The sequence below is a fragment of the Pelmatolapia mariae genome, linkage group LG15 (assembly GCF_036321145.2).
Source record: "Pelmatolapia mariae isolate MD_Pm_ZW linkage group LG15, Pm_UMD_F_2, whole genome shotgun sequence".
NCBI classification, from domain to species: Eukaryota; Metazoa; Chordata; class Actinopteri; order Cichliformes; family Cichlidae; genus Pelmatolapia; species Pelmatolapia mariae.
The window spans coordinates 25,975,066-25,998,347 of NC_086240.1; the positions used below are offsets into that span (position 1 = coordinate 25,975,066).

General features: G+C 41.6%; 2 protein-coding genes across 3 annotated transcripts in view; one reads left to right on the forward strand and one right to left on the reverse strand.

Annotated features, from left to right (window-relative positions):
• Positions 1 to 23,282, reverse strand: part of cd109 (CD109 molecule) — a 73,056-nt gene that overhangs the window by 13,971 nt on the left and 35,803 nt on the right. Inside the window, exons 24-26 of the mRNA XM_063494684.1 lie at positions 1,977 to 2,058; positions 1,645 to 1,873; positions 563 to 734 (exon numbers count right to left, since the gene is read on the reverse strand). Of these exons, the coding sequence (XP_063350754.1) occupies positions 563 to 734; positions 1,645 to 1,873; positions 1,977 to 2,058 (483 nt within the window). The remainder of the gene's footprint in view (positions 1 to 562; positions 735 to 1,644; positions 1,874 to 1,976; positions 2,059 to 23,282) is intronic.
• On the forward strand, positions 17,792 to 19,848 carry LOC134643462 (uncharacterized). 2 transcript variants are annotated; one of them, XM_063495830.1, is made up of 3 exons: positions 17,792 to 18,229; positions 18,327 to 19,259; positions 19,369 to 19,848. In XM_063495830.1, exons 2-3 carry the CDS (start codon positions 18,723 to 18,725, stop codon positions 19,774 to 19,776), a joined length of 945 nt encoding a protein of 314 aa, XP_063351900.1. In that variant the 5' UTR covers positions 17,792 to 18,229; positions 18,327 to 18,722; the 3' UTR covers positions 19,777 to 19,848. Both variants share the same exon structure in this region, with proteins under 2 accessions (XP_063351900.1, XP_063351901.1).

Here is a 23,282-nt window from a genome sequence, read left to right on the forward strand (position 1 = left end):
AAAGAGAAGCAAGGTGATCAAAAAATATCTGGGGTAAAGACTACCACAAATAGCTAAAAGTCAAAGCCAAGAAGTGGATTATTTTTCCAGCCATGCTAACTCTCAGATAATTCAATTAAAATGCCGAGAAAGACACCAATAAAAAAAACAACATCCGATTCAGTCACTAAAATTACCAGAGGTGAGGCATAGCAGACAGGCTTGTTTTCTAGGCCTCACCAACCTGGAGCTTGGTCCTGTCTAGTTGTCTGCAACATTACCATGACAACAGTGTTTTCTGGCTATGAACTTTTCAAAATAAGAAATAATTATTTCTAATAGTGATTTTTATTATACAGACTAATTAATCATACAAAGACTAAAGGACACCATTCTTCAAGTAAAACCACTGTATGATCCAAAAATGTTTTTAACTGAATGTAACATAGTTCTGTTCACAATCAAATAATGTAGATTTGCATGAAACTATGAGAATGAGGTGCATGAAGTTATAACAACCCCCAGAGAAAGCTTATTTCCCCCAAATGTTAAACTGGCTTTTAAGACACAGCTGCTGTTGTACCTCTTATCTCAGCTCGTCCAATCAGATCATTGAGTGCTGATTGGGCTTTGGAGCTCCCTGCCAAAGCCAGAGCGTAGGTGAGTAGACTGAGGCTGTAGTTGCTGGAGACACCAAGAGCAAGATGGGTCTCCAGGTACATCAGGGCTGCAGACACCTTGGTCTCATACTGAGCCTGACAGATATGGAATAGGGCAGCAGTAGGTGAGACGACAGGTTGATACAGGCACATGTAACAATGTGAGGCCAAATTAGATCTTACCCATGAATGTGAGGAAAACAGAGACAATATTAAAAAATGAATTTCTCTTCTTCGATTGGTTAATGATAATAACCATAAGGCATGGTCAGTTTTGGTTTTTAAATTGATTTTTACATTAAAAATACTACAGAAGCCTAGATAATTAAAATGCACAAGAAGTTTTTTTGTACGTCTACTTGGTAACTCTTATAAAGTAAACACTGTTTAAGCTTCTTTAGCCTGTCCATGGTTGCTACTGCATCTGCAAGCCACTCTGCAAGGCACTTTGCAACCCATCTCCACCCCAGGTCATTGTTTTTATGCTTTTAAGACTTCTGTGGCATATCTTCTCCATTTCTGCCTGCTCTGTTATGTGCTTGCTGCTTCCAAATATAAATGACTGCAGATGGAAAGTTTTGACTTCAAAATATGAGTCACCACCCAAACATGTGTCACAAGTTAACACAATACCTATTTTGTTTATCCTAAAGTTCGGCAATTATTTTGTAACTACAGTTAAAAGTTACCATAATAAACAGAAAATATATAAAAAGGAACTTAAATAAGGAGACACATAGCTCAATAAAATAGGATACGTATTACAGAAAAATAATCTTAATGAGTTAAAAGCCAATCAAAAATCAAATAAATAAAACTAAAATAAGTATTAAATATTAAAAATATTTCTAACTCAGCAAAGGAAAAGCTGAATATAAAATTGATCCCCATGTTTCAGTCTGAGAGGCGGACCCACACTAGTGTTGGAGGCTGTTTGTTCTGTTTTGATTAAGCTCTAAACTCTCAAAATGTCCCTGGAAAGTGTGCCTAAACAATGGCATCTCACCTTGACGCTAGCGTCTTCCAGCAGGGCGATGAGGACGTAGGCCGTGAGAGAAACAGGCCCATCCAGGCCTCCCTGGAGCTCGGTGTGGATCACCCTGCCGGGCTCCAAGAAACTCCCATCATGCCCTTGCTGGCTGGCGATCCAAGCTGCCACACTGTGCAGCACGTTGGAATCAATGTTGATGAAGGGCCGTGCCTGCAGGAAACACCTCAGCACAAAAGCAGAGAGCCTGTGCAAAGAGACTATCTGCTATTAGTTTTCCTGAGTTTTTCAGTTATATGAGCATGTTACTGATGTTTTCTTTTAGACAGACATTTGTATTTATCACATACCAGGTGCTTCCAGATGAGTCCTGCTCTCCAAAGGCGCTGAAGGAGCCATCTGCTCTCTGAAAGGTGAGCTCCCGCTCATAACCTGGTGAAGAGGACATCAGATGATGGGAAAAAAGGCAAAGACAAATGACAAATCTAGAGGTTCTTAACCTAGAGAAATAAATGAGATGTGCATTTTAAATGTGTTTATTCAACGGGGTGTGACCAAGAGGAATTAGATCAGAGTTCCCAAAGTGTGAGGCACCCGGGGTATGAATTAAAAAAAAAAAAAAAGAATTCATGGACACTGCTCACATAATGGACTGGTATTTGACAGGGCTCCCACACAAACGCAAAGCAGATTAAGCATCACCAAATATGTTTCCAAACCAACTTTCTTCCAAGCCAAAGACTAGAAAATTTGATGAAACATATCTTGCCTTTGGCTTCACCTGCACAAGTGCCAAGGTATATGGGGCGCCGTTTGTAAAGTGAAACATGCTGAAATTAACGGCAACATTTTTCCACATTTAACTCAAAACCTTACAACATGTTTTTTCGAGTCATTTTTTACAACATTTAGTATGAGCATGTCCAGCGATTTGGTTGGACATGTGCTGCAGCGATTGTGAAGTGGAGACTGCAGCTGCCGAGAGTCCACTACTGCTGAACCTTTGGATGGCTGACAAAACGGATCTTTGGATGTTTTCAGCTAAATCACTGGACGTGCTGGTAGACAAGAAGTGAGGCAGCTCATGGCGGTGAGAAGTGACCATCATTTGAGAGCAGACACAATCTGACCACTACCGGCACACTTTTGCACTGGAGGTTTTCGTAAAGCTTTTATTTTGGTATTTCCGTTGAGCCATACAATAAATTTGCATGTTAGCTAAATATTTAGTTTCCTGTAACATTTAGATTTAAATATAATATTTAGATTTAACATTTAGATTTAAATATAATATTTAGATTTAAAATTTAACATCCATCCATTTTCTTCCGCTTATCCAGGGCTGGGTCGCAGGGGCAGCAGCCCAAGCAGAGAAGCCCAGACCTCCCTCTCCCCAGCCACCTCCTCCAGCTTATCCGGGGGAACACCAAGGCGTTCCCAGGCCAGCCGAGAGATATAATCTGTCCAGCGTGTCCTGGGTCTGCCCCGGGGCCTCCTCCCGGTGGGACATGCCCGTAAAACCTCACCCAGGAGGCGCCCAGGGGGCATCCTTATCAGATGCCTGAACCACCTCAACTGGCTCCTTTCGATGTGGAGGAGCAGCAGCTCTACTCTGAGCCCCTTCCGAATGGCCGAACTTCTCACCCCATCTCTAAGGGAGAGGCCAGCCACCCTTCGGAGGATGCCCATTTCCGGCGCTTATATTCGCGATCTCGTTCTTTCGGTCACTACCCACAGCTCGTGACCATAGGTGAGGGTAGGGGGTAGATTGACCGGTAAATTGAGAGCTTCGCTTTTACACTCAGCTCTCTCTTCACCACAACAGACCGGTACAGCGTCCGCATCACTGCAGCCGCTGCACCAATCCGTCTGTCGATCTCCCGCTCCCTTCTCCCATCACTCGTGAGCAAGAACCCGAGATACTTAAACCCCTCCACTTGGGGCAGGGTCTCGTCCCTGACCCGGAGTGGGCACTCCAATCTTTTCCGGCTGAGGACCATGGCCTCAGGTTTGGAGGTCCCATGGCAAATAGGTCCTGGGTGAGGGACCAGACAAAGAGCAATTCAGAAGACCCCTATGAAAAGACCATCGAGGGAACAGTTCACCCTGCCCGGGATAGGGTTCCCGGGGGCCCCGCCCTGGAGCCAGGCCCAGGGAGGGTGCCCAAGGGCGAGCGTCTGATGGCCGGACCTTAATCCATGGGGCCCGGCCAGGCACAGCCCAAAAAAGGGACATGGGCCCATCTTCCTGCAGGCCCACCACCCGCAGGAGGCAACATAGGGGTCGGGTGCAATGTGAGTCGGGCGGCGGCCAGGAGCGGAGGTCCTGAGGGTGGGACTGAGGGTGAGAAAACACTGTTTTGGTCTGAACCGCCGTAAGGTTTTGCGCAATAGGTCTAACCCGCCGCAAGGGTTTGAAGAAATAAACGTGTGAAATAGGGTTTACGTTCGCCGAAAGGAACTGTGTTTAGATTGGTTCTAGAGGTACCCGTTAAATACTTCGTAACAAAATAGGTTTAAGTTCGCCAAAAAGGAACTGCGTTTAGACTGGTTTTTGAAGTGGCCGTGAAATACTTCGTGACAAATTAGCGCTCAAATGTCTATGTGTATTGTATGTGTTTTGGAAGTAAGTTGATTTTACAGCACAATACGCTGCTGAACTACTTCCATTGTTTTTTTATTGTTTTCTTTGTGTATCCTGCAAGAGCCCACATACTGGTGACAAAAGGGAAAGGTTGAGTTCCGCCTCATAAAACTGACACCGCTCCGTGCGCGGAGTAGAAGGGCGTGTCAGCCACCACCCTGGAGTCTAGTACCAGAGAAGGCTCTGCAGTTCTGTGATAATGGGGAATCAGCCCAGAAAAACTCAATGCTGACGAGCAGTGGCTAGAAAAGAAATGTCTAGGCGCCGGACAAATCAGTGCTTGTAGATGGAGAAATCCTAAGAAAACAAAATGTCCCACTATACACTCACCCATATCAGGAAGAACATAATAATCCCTTATCAAGTGAAAAATTAGAGATCAAAGTAGAAGTTTAAAAAGGACTGGATATAGACCCAACTGAATACATATAAATACAAGAGGAATAAAGTGGAATAAACAAAAGGCTAAATTAAATTAGAGCTTATCTTTAATATATTCAAACTAATAATAGGAAGGATAACAACCTGTAAACTGGTATTAACAATGAAACATAGTTTGGATGACGACCATGCCCAGAATGAATGAAAGCAGATAATTCACACGAAAACATATTAAATGAAATAGAGAGATGCATAAGGTACTGTACGTGGACGGACAGCTCCACCGCGACCCCGACATCACTCCGTGGCTGTATTAACTTCACACCAGATAAGAATCCGCTGCACCCTTTCCCCACCCACTCACACTAACTTGCATTAACATCTGTTTAACTTACTAGTATCAAATCACATCTTAGGTGTGATTTCATAGCAGAATTAACACCGTCACTCTCCGTCAATGGTTTGATCGGAATGTTTCCGGATTTTTTTTTTTTCTTCTCGTTTTTTGTTCTCTTTTTTCCCCCTCTTGTTTTTATGCTGCTCACCCTTGTCCTTGGTTTCTTTCTTTCTTTTTTTCTTTCTTTCACTGCTTCGATCACCTGCTTCCACACTCATCCACAAACAACATCCTTTATTTGGACACATACGCACAGCACGATCACGCACAGCCATGCGCTCAACGGCAGCACATTTACATCAGACAGCGCACACAGTCGAATAGTACACACTTAAACCAAGCGTACTCATATTAGTAAATATGCACACACATAGTCAGACTCAGGGAGCATCTCACCACACATTTTTTCTCTCTCCCCCTCTTTTTATTTACGAACAAGTGATGTATTCTCTCCACCTGTCTAAGCGACACACACAGCGTACATCACTAGTTATACACAGACATCTATGGGTGCACTAAGATTCGTTACATGGAATGTAAATGGAGCTGGCTCCAGAGAAAAGAGGTTAAAAATATTTAACCAACTCAAAAAACTACAGGCAGATGTTGTCCTTTTACAAGAGACCCACAGACCTCTTAGAGGTTCGAATGAACTTAAAACACCTGAGTTTCCTAATGTGTTTTCAGGTTGTTATAATTCTAGACAAAGGGGAGTAGCAATTTTAATCCATAAAAAAATTAATTTCACAGTACTCGATACAGTTATAGATCCAGAGGGCAGATTCTTAATCATTAAACTATCTATACTTGATAAAAAGCTATGTATTGTAAGTGTATATGGTCCAAATGTTGATGATCCCTCATTCTTTCACGGTTTTTTCAGTGCACTCTCTGAACACTTAGATGGCACACTTGTTCTTGGAGGTGACCTCAACCTTGGACTAAATGAAGAAATGGATAGGCTCAATACAGCAGGAACTCAGCGTAATTGGCAGTCCATAAATATAATCAAACAGTATATGAGCGACTTTGGTCTTTGCGATGCATGGCGCTCCCTTCACCCCACCAGTAAGGAATATACTTTTTTCTCACATGTCCATCACTCCTACTCTCGTCTGGATTATTTTTTGGTCAGCAGCTCACTGCTGAGGGACATTTCAGACACTGAGATTCACCCTATAGCTGTCAGCGATCATGCTCCTGTATCTTTAACACTAATGCACAAGAATAATACTACGCCTAGTAAAAACTGGAGATTTAATACATCACTGCTTAAAGATGAAGACTTTATTAAATATTTTAAAAAAGAGTGGACTTCATATTTAGACTTTAATGACACTCCCGGAACATCAGCTTCTGTTCTATGGGAAGCAGGGAAAGCTGTGATGAGAGGTAAAATAATTTATTTCTCATCACATAAAAAGGAAAAAGAAAACAAAAATATTCAGGAATTAGAAAAAACCATCAAATCACTAGAAGAAGCCTATGTGTCCGACCAAGATCAGGAAACATTGAACAAAATACGCAAAACAAAACTAGAATTAAATGAGATAATTGATAAAAAAACAAAATTCTTAGTACAAAGACTACGCTTACAAAATTATGAACATGGTAATAAATCCGGTCAATTTCTAGCAAACCAGCTAAAAATAAATAAAGAAAAAACAACTATATGTGCTGTTCAAGACTCATCTGGGAACACAGTATATGACCCGAAACAAATAAACAACATCTTCAGGGATTTCTATAAAACGTTGTATTCACCACAAATAAACCCATCTAAAAAGGAAATTGATCAGTTTTTAGACAACATAACTCTCCCAAAATTATTAGACTCTCAAGCAATGGCATTGGATTCGCCACTGACACCAGGTGAACTCCAGGAAGCCCTGATAAGTATGCCCAATAATAAGGCTCCAGGTCCAGACGGCTTTCCTGCAGAATTCTACAAAGAATTCTGGACAATTTTAGCCCCAATTTTTTACAGAACGCTGTTGGAAATCAAAGAAAATGGCAGACTCCCATCAAATATGAATTCTGCAAACATTAATCTCCTGCTAAAACCAGGCAAAGACCCTGTATATCCCTCAAGCTATCGTCCAATATCCCTTATAAATGTAGACCTTAAAATAATCTGCAAAGCTCTCTCGAAGAGACTAGAGAAAATAACCCCCCTCTTAATTCATCCTGACCAAACTGGTTTCATAAAAGGTAGGCACTCATCAACAAATACACGTAGATTACTTAATTTGATAGACTACTCATACAGTAAAAACCTTGAAACTACAATATTTTCTTTAGATGCAGAAAAAGCGTTTGACAGAGTTAACTGGAAATTTCTATTTGCAACTTTACACAAATTTGGTTTTGGATCTTCTTTCATCAACTGGTTAAAAATATTATATAATTCCCCAACAGCTTGTGTCAGAACAAATGACCAGACATCCTCCAGCTTCTGTCTCCTGAGGGGCACCAGGCAGGGATGCCCACTCTCCCCTTCACTGTTTGCAATTTTTATTGAACCACTAGCAGCAGCAATTAGACAGAATTCAGTAATTAAGGGCATAAAATGCAAGAACGTGGAACATAAAATCAGCCTTTATGCGGATGATGTGCTACTCTTTCTCCAAAATTCACAAACCAATATCTCTGGGGTGATTGAATTGATAAACTCTTTTGCAAGAATATCAGATTACTCAATTAACTGGTCAAAATCTACAGTCCTTCCGATTAATTGCTCCTTCCATAATTCCTCTTCTACTCCACTGCAATCGGGAAATATAAAATATTTAGGTATTAATGTTTCTCCCAAGCTTGCAGATCTAACTAAATTAAACTATATCCCACTTTTAAAGAAAGTAGAAGGCGATCTGGCTAGGTGGAAATGTCTACCCATATCACTCATGGGAAGGGTTGCCGCTATAAAAATGATGGTCTTACCAAAAATAAATTATTTATTCTCAATGATCCCAACTAAACCGCCACAAGATTGGTTCAGATCTCTAGATTCATATATGTCCAAATTCCTTTGGAAAAATAAGCCCCCACGTATAAGCTTAAAAACACTACAAAAGACCAAGGATAAAGGAGGATTAGAACTACCTAACTTTCAGCACTACTTCTTAGCCAACAGGCTCCAATTTATCTCAGGATGGCTAAAACATACCCTCTTAGATGAACCTTGGCTAGATGTAGAACAAGCACTTTGCAATAATCTAGAGATTTCAGATCTACCATTTATCAGCTCAAACATCCAACGACATGAATGCTTCAAAAGCGTCAACATTAGCTCCTCTCTGACAGCATGGTGGGAGTTTCTGAAGTTGACAGAGTCTTCATTAATCCCATGCAAACGTACACCTATCTGGAACAACCCTGACATATTACAAAACAATAATATGATAAACTTTTCAGATTGGAGTGGTAAAGGAATCAAATATTTAGAACATATACTAGAAGGAACAGAATTTATTTCATTTGACAGACTAGTTACACAATATGGGATCAACAAGAAAAGATTTTTAGAATATCAACAAATTAAATTCATAGTAAAAAAGAAATTTAAACCGGGTCAAGTTGAACTACAAACACCACCAAGTGTGGTTCAATTTCTTACTCTTAAAACCCCCAAATTACTATCCAAAATATACAGAATGCTTTCTAAAATAGATGAATCAATATCACTTCCTATTGCAAAATGGGAAGCGGATTTATCAGTTAACTTAGACCAAAACTTCTGGTCTCAGATTTGCTTAAAAACCTTTCATCTAATTAGAAATCCCAGTCTTCAATTAATTCAATACAAAATACTACATAGAGTGCACTATACAGGTCATCGGATGTTCAAGATGGGCTTTACGTCTACCAACAACTGCTAACACTGCCAAACCAATTCACCGGACAATTATATCCACGCTCTTTGGTTCTGTCCACCAGTTCAGAAGTTTTGGCGCGAGATATGTGAAGACTTATCGAAGTGTCTGAAATGTAACATTCCAACTTCTCCTTTAGTGTGTTTGTTGGGCAGCTTAGATAATGTCACTTCAGAAAAGAATATAGCCCACATGGTTTTCACTGCCCTATGCATAGCCAAGAAAACAGTCCTCATGAACTGGAAAAATAAAAATAATCTTAATTCTAACCAGTATAGAAATTATCTATTAGATTACATTAGTCTTGATACAGCCTCTGCCACCACATCAGATCAATTGCTCTGGGCTCCTTTGATCAGCTCCATCACCTAGCGGGGGTGGGGGGTCATAGTTTGGTCCCACCTTCACTGTTGTGATTGGTGTGGGGGTAGGGACAGGCTTAGGGCGTCGGGGGGTTCCCCAGGAGCATCTTCCTTGGGGGGCTCAACCCGGGGTAGCGGTCATGGCCAATTAAGGGCTCTGTTGGCTCTTAGGTGACGGTTTCCTCGTGGCTGTGTGCAGCGGGGCTAGGGGAGGGTCTGTGCTGACGGACGTGGGTTACTGACCTGGTAGCCTGGCTGCCCCTGGGTGGGTCCGGGACGGGCGTGAGGTTCTGGGGGCGCTCCGTCTCTGGGCTGGGGCCCTGGCCGGGCCTCGGGGGCTCGGGTCCTGGTTGGTGTGTTGCTGGGGTTGTGGGCGGGTGGGTATATGGGGGCCCAGTCCTGGCGCAGGGCGCCGCCAGTGCATCGAACACCTGGGGGACTCTTCAACTGGTGGGGGAGGTTGTCACATCTTGCAGGAGCTTTCCTCTCCTCAGGAATTCTCTCTGCAGGAGGGGGAGATATAGGAGAGGTGGAGGAAGATCTCAGCCTGGGCGTCTATTGTCTAGTGTAGTCTGGAAGATGAGTGGATGATGGGGTGGGTGCAGTTTTCTCTGTAGTGGGGTCGGGTGGGCTGACCCGGGCTCTGTGGGGCCGGGCGGCGCTGCTGAACTGGGCCCTGGTCCGGATGGGCCTGGGCCCCCTTTCCCTGGCGGGTTGCAGAGCATGGGGGTGCCTATTGGGGTCAGCGGGGGAGCTGGCCCCAGGGAGGGGTCACTTGCCCCTCCCTTTCTTCCCTCCCCATCTCCAGCTGCCTCCCTCTTCCCGCTCCACCACAATCACCCACACATGCAGGGCCTTGGGGTAGGGGTGTGTCACCAGGGTGCAGAGGAGGCATCCCCCCCCTCTGTCCCCTTCTGGCTGCCTCTGCCTCAATTTTATCTCACAACTTAGACATTCACATTACTCACACTCTCATAACACATACATATAGGATCTTGGGGGTGGGCTCACAACACGGACTCCAAATTACCATCAGGGTGTACACCTCACCCCTGGCGTCGTTGCCCACCTCTCAATTTTAAATACACGTAGACATTGAGGGCTATCAGGAGGGGCTATGCGCTTACCTGCTGCTCTCTGGCAGGTAGCTCCATGCCCTCCTGGGTTTTAATTGCACCTTAGAACACATATACATCAACACTACATATGAGCGGGTAGAGGGAGGTTTGGAGTCTTCTCACACCCCCGGTCTCTGCGGCCTGCTGGAGCGGGGGGGCTAGGAGGAGGAGTTGGCCGTCCGACTGGGGTCTGGTGTGTGGGGCCTCCCTGCTGCTGCGGAGTCGGGGCAGTCTGCTTCTCCCCACTGCAGGGAAAAGGGTAACACCACCTGGGTCTGGGTGCAGTTTCCCCCTCCAGGGGCAAGGGTACCTAGACCCAGTTCTTAGAGTACGCTTGGGGAGTGTGATTGTGTGTACAGCGTCTCTTTATGTCTGTCTCCACGTTGGTTGAGTGTGGAGTAATTGCCTATGAGAGCATGAGGGTGGGAATGGATGTTTGTATTTGAGTGTGCCTGTATGTCTGTGTCTATATGTCAGGTTGGGTATCAGACGCCACCTCTCTGGGGACATCTCAGGCCCTCCAAGGTTTGGAGGCCTATCTCCCCCCACCACTTCCCCTGCCGGTGGCAGACGCCCTCAGACTTGAGGGTCCTACCTCAAAGCACACTGTGCGCTGTCGATCTTACGTGCTGCACAATAATGTTTAATATTAAGTATTTAGCGTTATATTCCCATATATCATTGTGATGTTGTTTATTCTATTACTCTCGTTTTCTTCTGCTTGTTTTCTTTTTTCTTTCCCAACAGGTGATCCAGGTGATCGATATATGTATTTTTTGTCTGCTTATTTTGTTGGTTTTTGTTTTTTGCCCTTTATCCCCGTCCCTCTTCTTCGCTGTTTTTTTTTCTTCCCCCTCTTTCTTTCTCCCTTTTCTTTTCCCCTGTCCCGTATCTAGCAAGTAAAAAAAATAAATAAATAAATAAAATAAAATAAACAATAAAAGGTAAATCAAATGGACCATTACGGCAAGGCTGGGATGGTCCATTTGGTAAAGTAAATCCGTTGGGCATCTTTCTTCGCCTTTAGACAATAATTCTGATGGCAAAAGAACCAAACGGGACAGGTTAAAAATTAAAAAAAAAAAAAAAAAAAAAGAGATGCATAAGGTACATTAAGGCTGTGTCATTGTTCAGCCAAGGAAAGTGTGTGAAAAGGAAAATGTCTCCAGCTTGGGAAAGGGTGAAACTGCAGATCACCCGCAGCCCTTGATGGATACATAATAAAATATTATAATAAACTGTTGTATATTAGTAGTATTGTAATATACTAATAAAGTATTGTAATATACTATTGCTGTTATAAAAAAAGATAATAACATTAATAATGACATAATATTAATAATAAGAGGCACCTTAGTCAGTTATGATGTGAGGTGGATAATTGTTAAAAGTGGTCTGCATCAAGCTTAAGGTTTGCTCAAATGCAGTACAATGATATATGAGATGAAGAAAATAAAGAAAATACCTAAACTAATCAGGTGCATAGAGGCACTTGACCTGCTTGAAAACCTGTCATCCTAGATGAGACTTTGCTGAGATGTAGAGCAATCCTATACTAGCAAATAATAAGCTAAACCCTGTATACAACAGCTAAAGCTACAAGATTGAGAAGCTGAATTAAATATGTGGACACTACTAAGCTAATGAGCAAGTTACACATTTTTTATTTATTTTGTTTAGTGCAGAAGCTGCATGATATTAAAGCTCACACATGCAGCTGTCTGTGAGCTCAGTTTTTTTTCTCACACTTCTGCTTTGTTTCTGGCAGCAGTTTATTTTCTTTTTCTTTTTGTGTCCTGACTCATGTGTGTAAAGCGTTTATGCCATTAGCAACTTGTTTTTTGTGTTTGTTTGTTTGTTTGTTTTGCTGAATTGAAATAAAAACAAATTTGTGATCATACTTGTGGATCACACTGACACATAATGATTAGGCATATGATTTACAAATGCCTAGTTTTAGAGCTGTGAGCTATGAGCTGTGAGCAATGCAAAGTTTTTTAAAATCCTAACTTAAAAGTTTGAAATATGTAAGATGTGTGGGATGTGTGAATTCTTTGTAAAAAATAGAAATTGCCTAAAATGCCATAAGTAAAAATGTAGTGTTGCATCTACAAAGAAAAACAGAAGAAGAAGCATTCAGTAACTTGAAACTAGCATTACAGATGAATATAGTTTAGCATTGCCTGACTATGATAAGTCTTTCTACTTACATGTAGATGGAGGAGCAGGTTACATGAAAGCAGTTTTAACACAGGCATTTGGAGAAAAACAACGCCTGTTTGCATTTTACTCGTGCAAATTAGACTCTGTTGCGTCAGGCCTAACTTTGTGTGTAAAAACCTGTGCAGCCGAAGCAGAGGCAGTAAAAAAGTCAGCTGACATTGTTTTAGGGCACACTTTGATCATCAGAGTACCCGAAGCAGTGACTTCAATTTTGATCTAAGCCAATTTGTCTTACCTCACACATGCGAGACAGCTCTCATATGTTGGAATCTTATTGTCGCAATCACACATTAGAATCGAGAAGTGTGGTCAGTTGAACCCAAGCACACTTTTGGCCTCACCCGTAGAAGGTCATCCATACTGCTGTATGCAAAAATTAAATGAGGAGACAAAGCCACGTGCTGACATTCGCAGCACACCACAAACTGGTTTCACTGACATTTTTGTAGACGGCTCAGCGTCTAAAAATAGCCTAGGACGTGCATGTGAATTGCACGCAGGCCAAGATATAAATATATACACAGACAGTCAGTATGTTTTTTCAGCAGTACATCACTTTGCAAAAACTTGGCAGAACAAAGGAATGATTACATCTGCTGGACACCCAGTACAACATGGAAATCTTCTGAAGACACTATTAGAAGTAATAATATTGCCAAAACAGTTAGCATTATGTAAATGTGCTGCACATCAGAAAGATAAATCAGAAACAACTAAAGGCAGTAACTTTGCAGATCAAGCAGCTAAGTTAGCCGCACAACAAACTGTAGACTCATTAATGTGTGCATCCAATATGCAAATACCACTTGACGTACTTAAAGATGAACAAAAAGCAGCACCAACTACAGAACAAAAAGAAATGGTTAAAGTGTGGAGCACAACTAAAAGATGATCTGATGACTTGTGAAGGAAAACCAATACTTCCTAAGTCCCTACACAGAACGGTAGCATTAGTGACCCATGGGGTGACCCATGTGTCATCAGGAGGGATGATTCAGATCATTAATACACACTTTTACACTTTAAATTTTGAAATTTCAGCAAAAGAATTTGTGAGGACATGCATGATCTGTCAAAAACACAATTCACAAGGCAATCACCTCATCCATTTCACACCATTCACATGGACTTTATTGAATTAAGTGAAAGTCAAGGCTCAAAATACGCTCTAGTGATTATAGACGTATTCTCAAGATGGCCAGAGATTTATCCAGTGAAAAAAGCAGATGCAATCTCAGTTGCAAAATGTCTATGTAATCATTTCATCCCAACATATGGCATCCCTATTCTGATAAGATCAGATAATGGGACACATTTTGTCAATGATGTGATTAGTAAAGTCTCTGAAGCACTACCACTGACAAGTGAACCTTTAGACAAATCTGTCAGAGAAACAACTCTGGCAGAATGGAAGGCAAAACTACTAGAAAATAAGGATATTTGAATATATATATATATATATATATATATATATATATATATATATATATATATATGTTTTGAACAATAAACTGCCGTACAACTCTTCTCCAGTCTCTTGCAGGTTGAAACCAGGCGATTGGGTCCTATTACGTGTGCTCCAGAGGAGAAATTGGAGCTCGCCTCGCTGGGGGGGCCCATATCAAGTGTTATTGACCACACCCACAGCCTGTAAAATTGCAGAGAGACCCTCCTGGATACATCAGAGCCACTGCAAAAAGGTTGAGGTCCCGGGAAGCCCCGACACCAAGGAGGAAGCACATTAGGGAAGTCTCACCCACGCTTGATTGCTTCAGGGGTGAGGGGGGAAGTGCTGATTGGGCGCCCGTAGGGAATTGCCCGCACTTCAATCTCCATCTGATCAACTTTAGGGCAGCCAGGTGACGGGTGTGACGGACCTATGTGCAACCATGGGAAGGGGAACCCTCCTGGATACCTTGACTACGACGCTCACCCTTACAGGATCCCAGCTGATGCTGACAACAGCTGAGCCACGAGGCAGACAGAGACGCACGACAACTCCCATCTAATGGACATGACACAAGACCACATCCATCCTAGGATGAACAATGCCTGATACAGATACGTGTTTAACTGAACCACAGAGAATGACTGTTACGTCTGCTCGCACATGCCGAGCATATTAACACACCCAACCATATATGGGAAACACCCTGGAACAAGTGCACCAATGTTGATCTTTGACCACACCTTCAGAATGACTTGTGTAAAGTGCACAATGACATCAACATCCTCATCCAGGAAGAAGCGCTCAACTTTAACAGGTTTTAAAGAGACTGTTGATCGTCGTTGGACTTTTCCTGGTTTTATTTTGCTTTTCTTTACTTGTGTTATTCCTTGTTTAAAAGTTGTAATTTCACAGATGATAGCGACATCATTCACAGCATATGCGGAAATGCACCACAAACCGATGAAGATCATGAAGACTTCTTTTCCTATTTGTAAGATGAAGATGAAGTGTAACTAATGATGTAGTAACTGAAAATGTGAAAGACAAGTAGTTACTTATTGATAGATTTCATTTCTCTGATAAACAGCAGGGAATGTCAAAGGAAAATCGTGTATTTGTGTTATCAGCTACATGAAATGTGCTCTTTTATTGATCACTAAGCAATCCACATGTCTACGTGACTTCTGACATGTACTCTTGTGTGATAAACAACTTACAGCTTCCTCTCTTCTGGAACATACAGACTTAGAAAAGGGGAACCTCAGCTCTGAGTTCTTAGAATAACTTTGTTATCTTTGTACACACACAAGCTTGCATAAATAAAGAACGCAGACAGTGATACAGCGCGAGTCTGGAGTACGAGCGCTCTATGACCGTCCTCGCGAGTAAAGACAACTGCAGTGTTTGTGTTTTCTAACTCAGGTGTCTCAGCTGAAGAACTGCGGGGTGATTTTTAGAAATCCCCTGTCAGACATTGAATGTCACCTTAACATTTAACATATAGATTTAAATATAATATTTAGATTTAACATTTAGATTTAGATTTAAATTTAGCATTTAGATTTAACATTTAACATTTAGTTTTAACATTTAACATTTAGATTTAATATTTAATAGTGTGTTTTAAATATGAAAAATTACAAATATTTTAATAAATGTTGTAAAAAATAACTAAAAAAAAACATGTTTTTGTAAGGTTTTGAGCTAAATGTGGAAAAATGTTACAGTGGGATACAAATATTATCAGATTGATCCTGCCACAATTTGTTGCCCCTGTGCAAATCACGGACAAACAGTATCCCACAGTTGTTTATGTTTTTGAACCCATTTTGCAAAGAGAGGCATTTTTGAAAAAATGTATTGACAGCAATGTTGAATATTCTTACACAGGAAAAAAACATCTACACATAAAATAATTACACCATGACACCTCTGCCCTTCTAAATGGAGGGACAGTAACTGAGTGTATATATGTAAGAGTGTAAAAACTGCAGATAGTAAGATTAACAGTATTTTGTCTCTATCTACCATTGTAGAAATTCATCTCATGTAAACAATAACGTGGCCCACGGCGTGACGTGAAAAAAGGGACATACCTTTGACATTGCGTGACGAACACCGTATTCCTCATCCACGCATAAACGCAAAAACTAAGTTTTCGAAAATCTCCAACCTGACAGGAGTTGTTACGTGTGGACGAAGGGCCCAAATGCATAGAAACAGCTGCTTTATCAAAAATACCCATGTAGGTGTGGATGTAGCGTAAAAGAGTTAGTAGTTTATTTTATTGCTACCTGTAATTTATTGCAGTTTACTTTTATTACTAAATGTTTGAGGTGTGAAATAAACTGAAATGGAGTTTGAAAACAATATATTGGTGTGTAGACTTGTAGTCAAGACCGCCTAATCCGAGACCAAGACAAGAACAAGACCAAGACCAAGTCGAGACGAGACCAAGACCAAGACAAAAAAAGTCTTTAAGCTGCAGCCAGATGCTGCTACGTTTACGGGTGTCAGGCATATTTATGTGTTTTTGCTTTTGCACAGCCCTCCTCACCGCTGTCTACTATCTCACTCACTTACTGAGAGGACAGACGGATGCTCCACTTGACTGTCGCGTCTCTCACCCTCTCTGTTTTTCACATAATGATATTATCCTATATCCTCGCATGTGATTGGCCACAATATGGAGGGATTGGAGCATAGCTGAGCCACTGTGTGAGAGCTGAGCAGCGAAAGGAAATTAAGTGAGGGTAGAAATGGCTGAAAGATTATTAGGCTCTGTTTTGAGTTTTGTTCAAAAAAGAATGACTTCATATAGGGAAAAAAAAAATCACATATGCAGGACACCTTAAACTAATTTTTTAATTAAGCAGCAAGGCAGAACAAAGTCGGGGCTGTATCAAGACACAGGGACTAAACCCCAATTCAAGTTCAAAATCAGGACTACTTAGGACTTAACCAAAACAGAACCAGAATCAAAACTAGATGATAGTAGCACTAAAAATCATCATAGACCTGCACTACACTTATTTTTTAATTCTACCAAAGTACACTATTTAGATTCAGAAAAGTTTATATAATTATTTAGCCTTGTTGTGCAAACAAGCCTGCATAACTTAATAAATATAGAATTTGAAAAGTAACAAATGGTATCTAAAAAGTTACACTAGGAACTAGATCAGGGGTGGGCAATCTCAGTCCACGAGGGCCGGTGTCCCTGCAGGTTTTAGATCTCACCTTGGGTCAACACACCTGAATCACATGTTTAGTTCTTTACCAGGCCTCTGGAGAACTTCAGGACATGTTGAGGAGCTAATTTAGCCATTTAACACTAGATTTACTAAACCTGCGCAAATATGCGTAACCTCCCTAAACCCAACACCCCCTAGAATTACTGGCTTTTTCATTTTCTGGTGCAAGTCCCGAGGTGTTAATCACCCCTGCTGAGATTTTCACAGGTCGTCAGCTCGTTTCTCCTCCAGCTTTTGTTGTGCAAACCACCCATTATCCTTGAGGCCTGGCACATTTGCATTTGCTCACTCAGAGTTGCTCAGATCCAAGGCAGGCCAAACCTCTGTGTTACAACTTTCAGAAATGCCTGCCGTATCTATACAAAATATCCCACACATTGACTGACCTGCAAATATAAAAGACACACATTCACACCTTCCTTGACTCTCAGCACAGATCTTCCATTGTTCCATTGTCACTGTGTATGTGAGGGAGTGGTATTGCTTGACTACAGCACAGTGCTGTGCATAAAAGCAGACCGACCCAGGCGGGAGAATCATTTCTTGTTCACATTTCTGAGAACGCACATCAGGATGGCCTCCGTATCACTGCCACGCAGGAAGAACCTCTCCGCGCAACAGGCTTTGGCCTTGCTTCAGGAAATGGACGAAGCAGATTCTGATGGAGGAGAGGTTTCATTTGTCCAGCAGGCCACTGATACCTCCTCAGAAGAATCTGAAAAGGAGACGGAACAAGAACCCAACATGCCTCCACAGAAGAGGCCCCGTGATACTGGGAAGCCCAGCCAGAGCCACACGGCAAAAGACAGCACTGTGTGGGTTGAGGAGGACATTGGAATGCCCAGTGCAGTAGCAAATCGTTCGTGCTTCACTGCGCAAGCTGGACCCACAGAGTCTGCTAAGGTTTGTCACTGCCATAGTAGATATGATATTTATATAAACCCATTTAGAGTGAGGTTCATGTGAATTTACCATTCTCTATTTGTTTATCTTCCGACAGCGCAAGATTACAAGTGTGCTCCAAAGCTTCCTTTGCCTGTTAGACGTGGGAATGCTGCAGACCATCAGAGAGTGCACGGTACATCAAGCCCGCAGAACAGAGCCGGACTGGAATTTGGCAGTTCATGAACTTATGGCATTCATTTCAATCCTGTTTGTAAGAGCAATCATGTGTCCTGTTGGTGCCATTGTGGATTGCTGGTCAGAAGGATTTCTGGTACCAGTAATCAAAGAGACAATGCCCCGAGATAGATTCATTTCAATTATGCAACACCTTCGATTTGATGACAGGGACACGCGGGCAGAACGGGTGAAAACAGACAAATTTGCGGCAATCTCCGACATCTGGACACGCTTCAACGAGAACTGATCTAAGAGTTTCACTCCAGGGGAACACATGACCATAGATGAACAGCTGTTCCCTACCAAGGTTCGTTGTCCATTCACACAGTATATCGCAACCAAGCCAGACAAATTTGGGATCAAGTTCTGGATGGCCACGGATTTGGACACCAAATATGTCTGCAGTGCATCTCCTTACTTGGGAAAGGACCCCAGTCGTCAGAAGGGAGAGAGGCTGGCAGAGAACGTGGTCATGAAACTGATGGAGCCGTTTTTGGATGATGGGAGAAACGTCACAACGGACAATTTCTTTACTTCACTGTCACTGTCGCACAGACTGCTGCAGCGCAAAACAACGTTACTGGGCACGGTGAATAAAGTCCGGCGTGAACTTCCTCAACTTGGAAAAGATACTGCAAAGCGAGAGGTATTCTCCACTTCAGTGCTTAGAAGTGGCAGTGTCTCCTTGACAGTTTATGCACCTAAAAAAACCAAGACTGTGTGTCTTCTAAGTTCCATGCACCAAGACGTGACGATCGGTGACGGCAGAAAGAGGAAACCCAACACGATAACAGACTATAACCACATGAAGGTATGTGAATGTGTGTACAATTTTACACCAGTGCTACAATGTTTTCTGATGTGTGCTATACATGCCTATAGAAAAAAACATATACTCATGACTCTCTCTGCTTTTACAGTGTGGTGTAGACGTGTTGGACCAAATGGCACGGATGTATTCTGTAAGATCAGCAACACGCAGGTGGCCAGTAGCGGTTTTCTACAATATGCTGGACCTGGCGGCAGTGAATGCCTACATTTTGTACAAGGCATGTACAGGGTGGACAGGCAAAAGAAGATTGTTTCTGAGTCTTCTAGCTCAGCAACTTCGTTGCCGATTCATGCAGCACAAGGAAATATTAGCACAGAGGCAGGCTGCTAAAGCTGCTGCAGCTCCTGTGCCAGGGACTGTAAAGACAACGCAGTGCCAGGTGCAAGAGAGCTGCAACAGGAATCGCAGCAGGTTTACCTGTGCAACATGTCAGAAATTTACCTGTGCCAAATGCAGGGATGATGGACACTGGGTCTGCAAACGCTGTAAAGTTTGAAACACTTTGAAATAAAACAGACTTGTGTACCCATATATTGTGAATGTGTGTCTTTTGTATGTAGGTTGTAACACAGAGGTTTGGCCTGCCTTGGATCTGAGTAAACAAATGCCACTGTTGCACAAACACACACACACACGCACGCACGCATGCACGCACGCACACACACACAGCAAATCTGCATTTATTTGTCCCACAAGTGGAAAATCTGCATTGTCATTGCAAAAAAGTGGACAGAGCACGGTATAGAAAGTGCACTATACAAACAATCTGGAAACATATATATGGACACGAGTATTCAAAAAATTTTGGTGTATGTATACACACACACACACACACACACACACACACACACACATACATATATATATATATATATATATATATATATATATATATATATATATATATATATGTATATATATGTATGTGATATAGATGTGTCTGTGTGTATAACTAGACTTTATGCATATTATAAAAGGTGTAGCTATATAAATATATAAATATATGTACAACTCTGTGTATATATGTTTATGGACAGGCATGCAATGTAGTGACAAGGATTGACAAGAACTAATATTGCATATGAGAAATATTGCACATAGAAACTACCATGGTGTATAGTACGCTGCAGGTAAGGAAGGAAAGTAGCCTTGCAGGGAAGGAAAGACCTGAATCTCTCATGGTTAGGGGTTGGGGGAGGGTGTGTTTGCACAACAAAAGCAGGAGAACAATGGAGCTGAAGACCTGTGAAAATCTCAGCGGGGTGCCAAGAGGTGTTAAGGTCGGGGGGAATTTACGCAAATTTGCGCAGGCTAGTAAATCTAGTAGTAGGGAGTTGCACCAGGGAAAAAAAGGCTCAGTAATTCTAGTGTTAAATCAGCTGTGTTGGTTCGAGGACAAATCTAAAACCTGCAGGGACACCGGCCCTCGGGGACTGAGATTGCCCACCCCTGTACTAGATACATGTTCTGATGAGTTTTGGCAAACAACCATTTGACTAACATGTGTTTCTCACCTGGCTCTTGTTCCATCTCTGTTCTGTCCTCATTCTCCTCTCTCTCCCTCTCTGCTCCTCCCTCTCCCTCTCTGTTCCTCTCTCTCCCTCTTTGTGCTGACAATCAAGCCAAACACCAGCATCATCAAATATACAGTGGAAACCAGATATTTACATACTCTTCAGATAAAAACACAAACACTTTTTTAATTGTAACATCAAATCAGACTAAATGTTTATTTTTTTAGATTGATAAATATAAAAAACATATTTGTTAACTTTAAGAGTAAAGAGAGAAACTATCTCTATTTCTTAATTGCAAATGGCACCAAATTGTATTCAAAATTGAGCCACACTTATGGAGGTCCACAATTCTTTTCCTGGTGTTTTGGTTGATATCTCTTGATTTTTCCCATGTCAAAGAAACAGGCTCTGTGTGTTGGGGGTGCCTTATATGGATCCACAGGTGTGCCACCAATTTACTCACATGGACTCTACTAACCTATCAGAAGCTTCTTAAGCTCAGAATGGAATCGTCTGGAGTTTTCTTATTAATTAACAATAAACTTAGTGTATATGTACTCCTAAATTTGATGAAAGTGATTAAAATAGACAGCTCCCTCTTTTTATTCTGACATTTAATTAATTCAAAAGATATTTCAACATTTATTTATCTAAAACAAAACAAGTTTACTCTAAATTGATGTTTAACAGTAAAAAAAAGTTTTTATGTTTTCTCCCTAAAGTGTATGTAAACATCCAGTTTCAACTGTGAATATACTGCTATGTATTGAAATTCCTCTTGTTTTGCATAGAAATATACTGAACAACAGACAAAGCATAATATATAAAGTAACATCTACCTGAGTTTTTTCTTTGAAAGAAGCTCCTTATGTCCATTGTTGTGTACATCAGTACACAATTGAAACTGATTTAGAGAGTTTGTTTAGCCGTGGAGGTAACAACTGAAAATATGAAATGTAAGCTAAGACTCTCTAAAAAATCAGCATTGTTGTTCGGCTTTTTATTTATCCATTTGTCGATTCACTCGAAGAGCAAGTAACGTAATATGGGTCAAGTGATCAGTTTGACATCAATCTTTTGTGATACACCGTCATATTTACATTATTTGTACAGTACGAATGATTTGCTTTGGTACCTGGTCAAACTTAAGCTCTCCTCTGTCTGCAGCAAACTCGCAGGCAGCAGCTTCTCCCCCCTCGCTCACATGCGTAAGTGCTGTGCTCAGTCACCTAGTGCCTGAGCTCGGATCATACCAAAATTAGGGGGAATTTACGACGGTGCGCTATGTGCTTCGTGTGTTGTTTTTGTTTTATACCGTTGTCAGTCAAGCATCTAACTAACAAATTACACTCCAAAAGACCCCATGCTTCTGAAAAAATGACCCGGGCTTAAGCCCAGTAAGCCACCACCGAACACTATGTCGATTTGAGAATGCAAGACCGAAACAGTGAGACCAAGACCAAAGTCAGTCGAGACCAAGACAAGACCAAGACAAAAGTCCGTCGAGACCAAGACGAGACCAAGACCACGTAAAAGTGGTCTCGAGACCAAGACCGGTCTCGAGACATCCAACTCTATTGGTGTGTGTGGTTGGAGGACGTGTTTGTGCCTGGGGGATTTTCTTGTAAAACAAAGGGGGAACCTAGCAAAAAAAGTTTGGAAACCCCTGAATTAGATGTAGATGATGAAGATAAATGAGAAAGAAATGTAGCAGGGCCAGGTTTAAATTAAAAACAATTACTATCCAGTGAAAGATGTAAAGATGTTAACACTATGGACCAAGCACAAGCTATAAATACCTGGATTTAGACTGGAACACTAGAAGTTAAGCTGTCTGCATGAAAGGACAGAGCACAGTCTACTTTTTAAGGAAGCTAAGGTCTTTAATGTGCAAACAAGAACACATTTTTACTAGCAGTGTTACCATTTTCTTTGTGGCTAGCTATCTTTTGGAGAAGCAGCATCAGAGCCAGTGACAGTTGGAGGCTGAACGAGGTGATTGGGAAGGCTTTGTGCTGGGGACTACTCTGAAGCTTCTAGGGTCAATTATTGAATGAAGGAAGTAGCCTAAATTCCTGATCATACTGAACAACACATCACATCCCCTGCACAACCTGCTGGTGAATTGTTTCCAGTAGGAGGATCCTTCAGCTCAACTGTAAAAAAGACCAATATATAAAAAAAGAAACAAAAATGCAAAGAAGAGGAACCTATAGCGAGTCTATAGCGCTCATCTTGGAACAGCAAATACATCTGGCACAACAGTGCATTCAGATCCTGATTCTGAGTGTAAACGCTACCACACATGACAAAAAAGGTCTATATATGAATATCTTTTCTATCCACAGGAAAGAAAATAATATATAATGACTCCAAGATCAAGCTACTTTGTATTCTACAGAGATTTAAAAAAATATTTTTCATATTTTTTTTCCTATGAGAATTCATTACCATGACTAGCAGAATCTGTTGTGTTTAATTTCCT

Bases quoted from the DNA above. Each gene is read 5' to 3' on its own strand.
- LOC134643462 (XM_063495830.1), top strand. From the start codon at position 18,723: ATGACCATAGATGAACAGCTGTTCCCTACCAAGGTTCGTTGTCCATTC. The intron at 19,260-19,368 runs GTATGTGAATGT...CTGCTTTTACAG, and splicing joins CAGACTATAACCACATGAAG to TGTGGTGTAGACGTGTTGGA.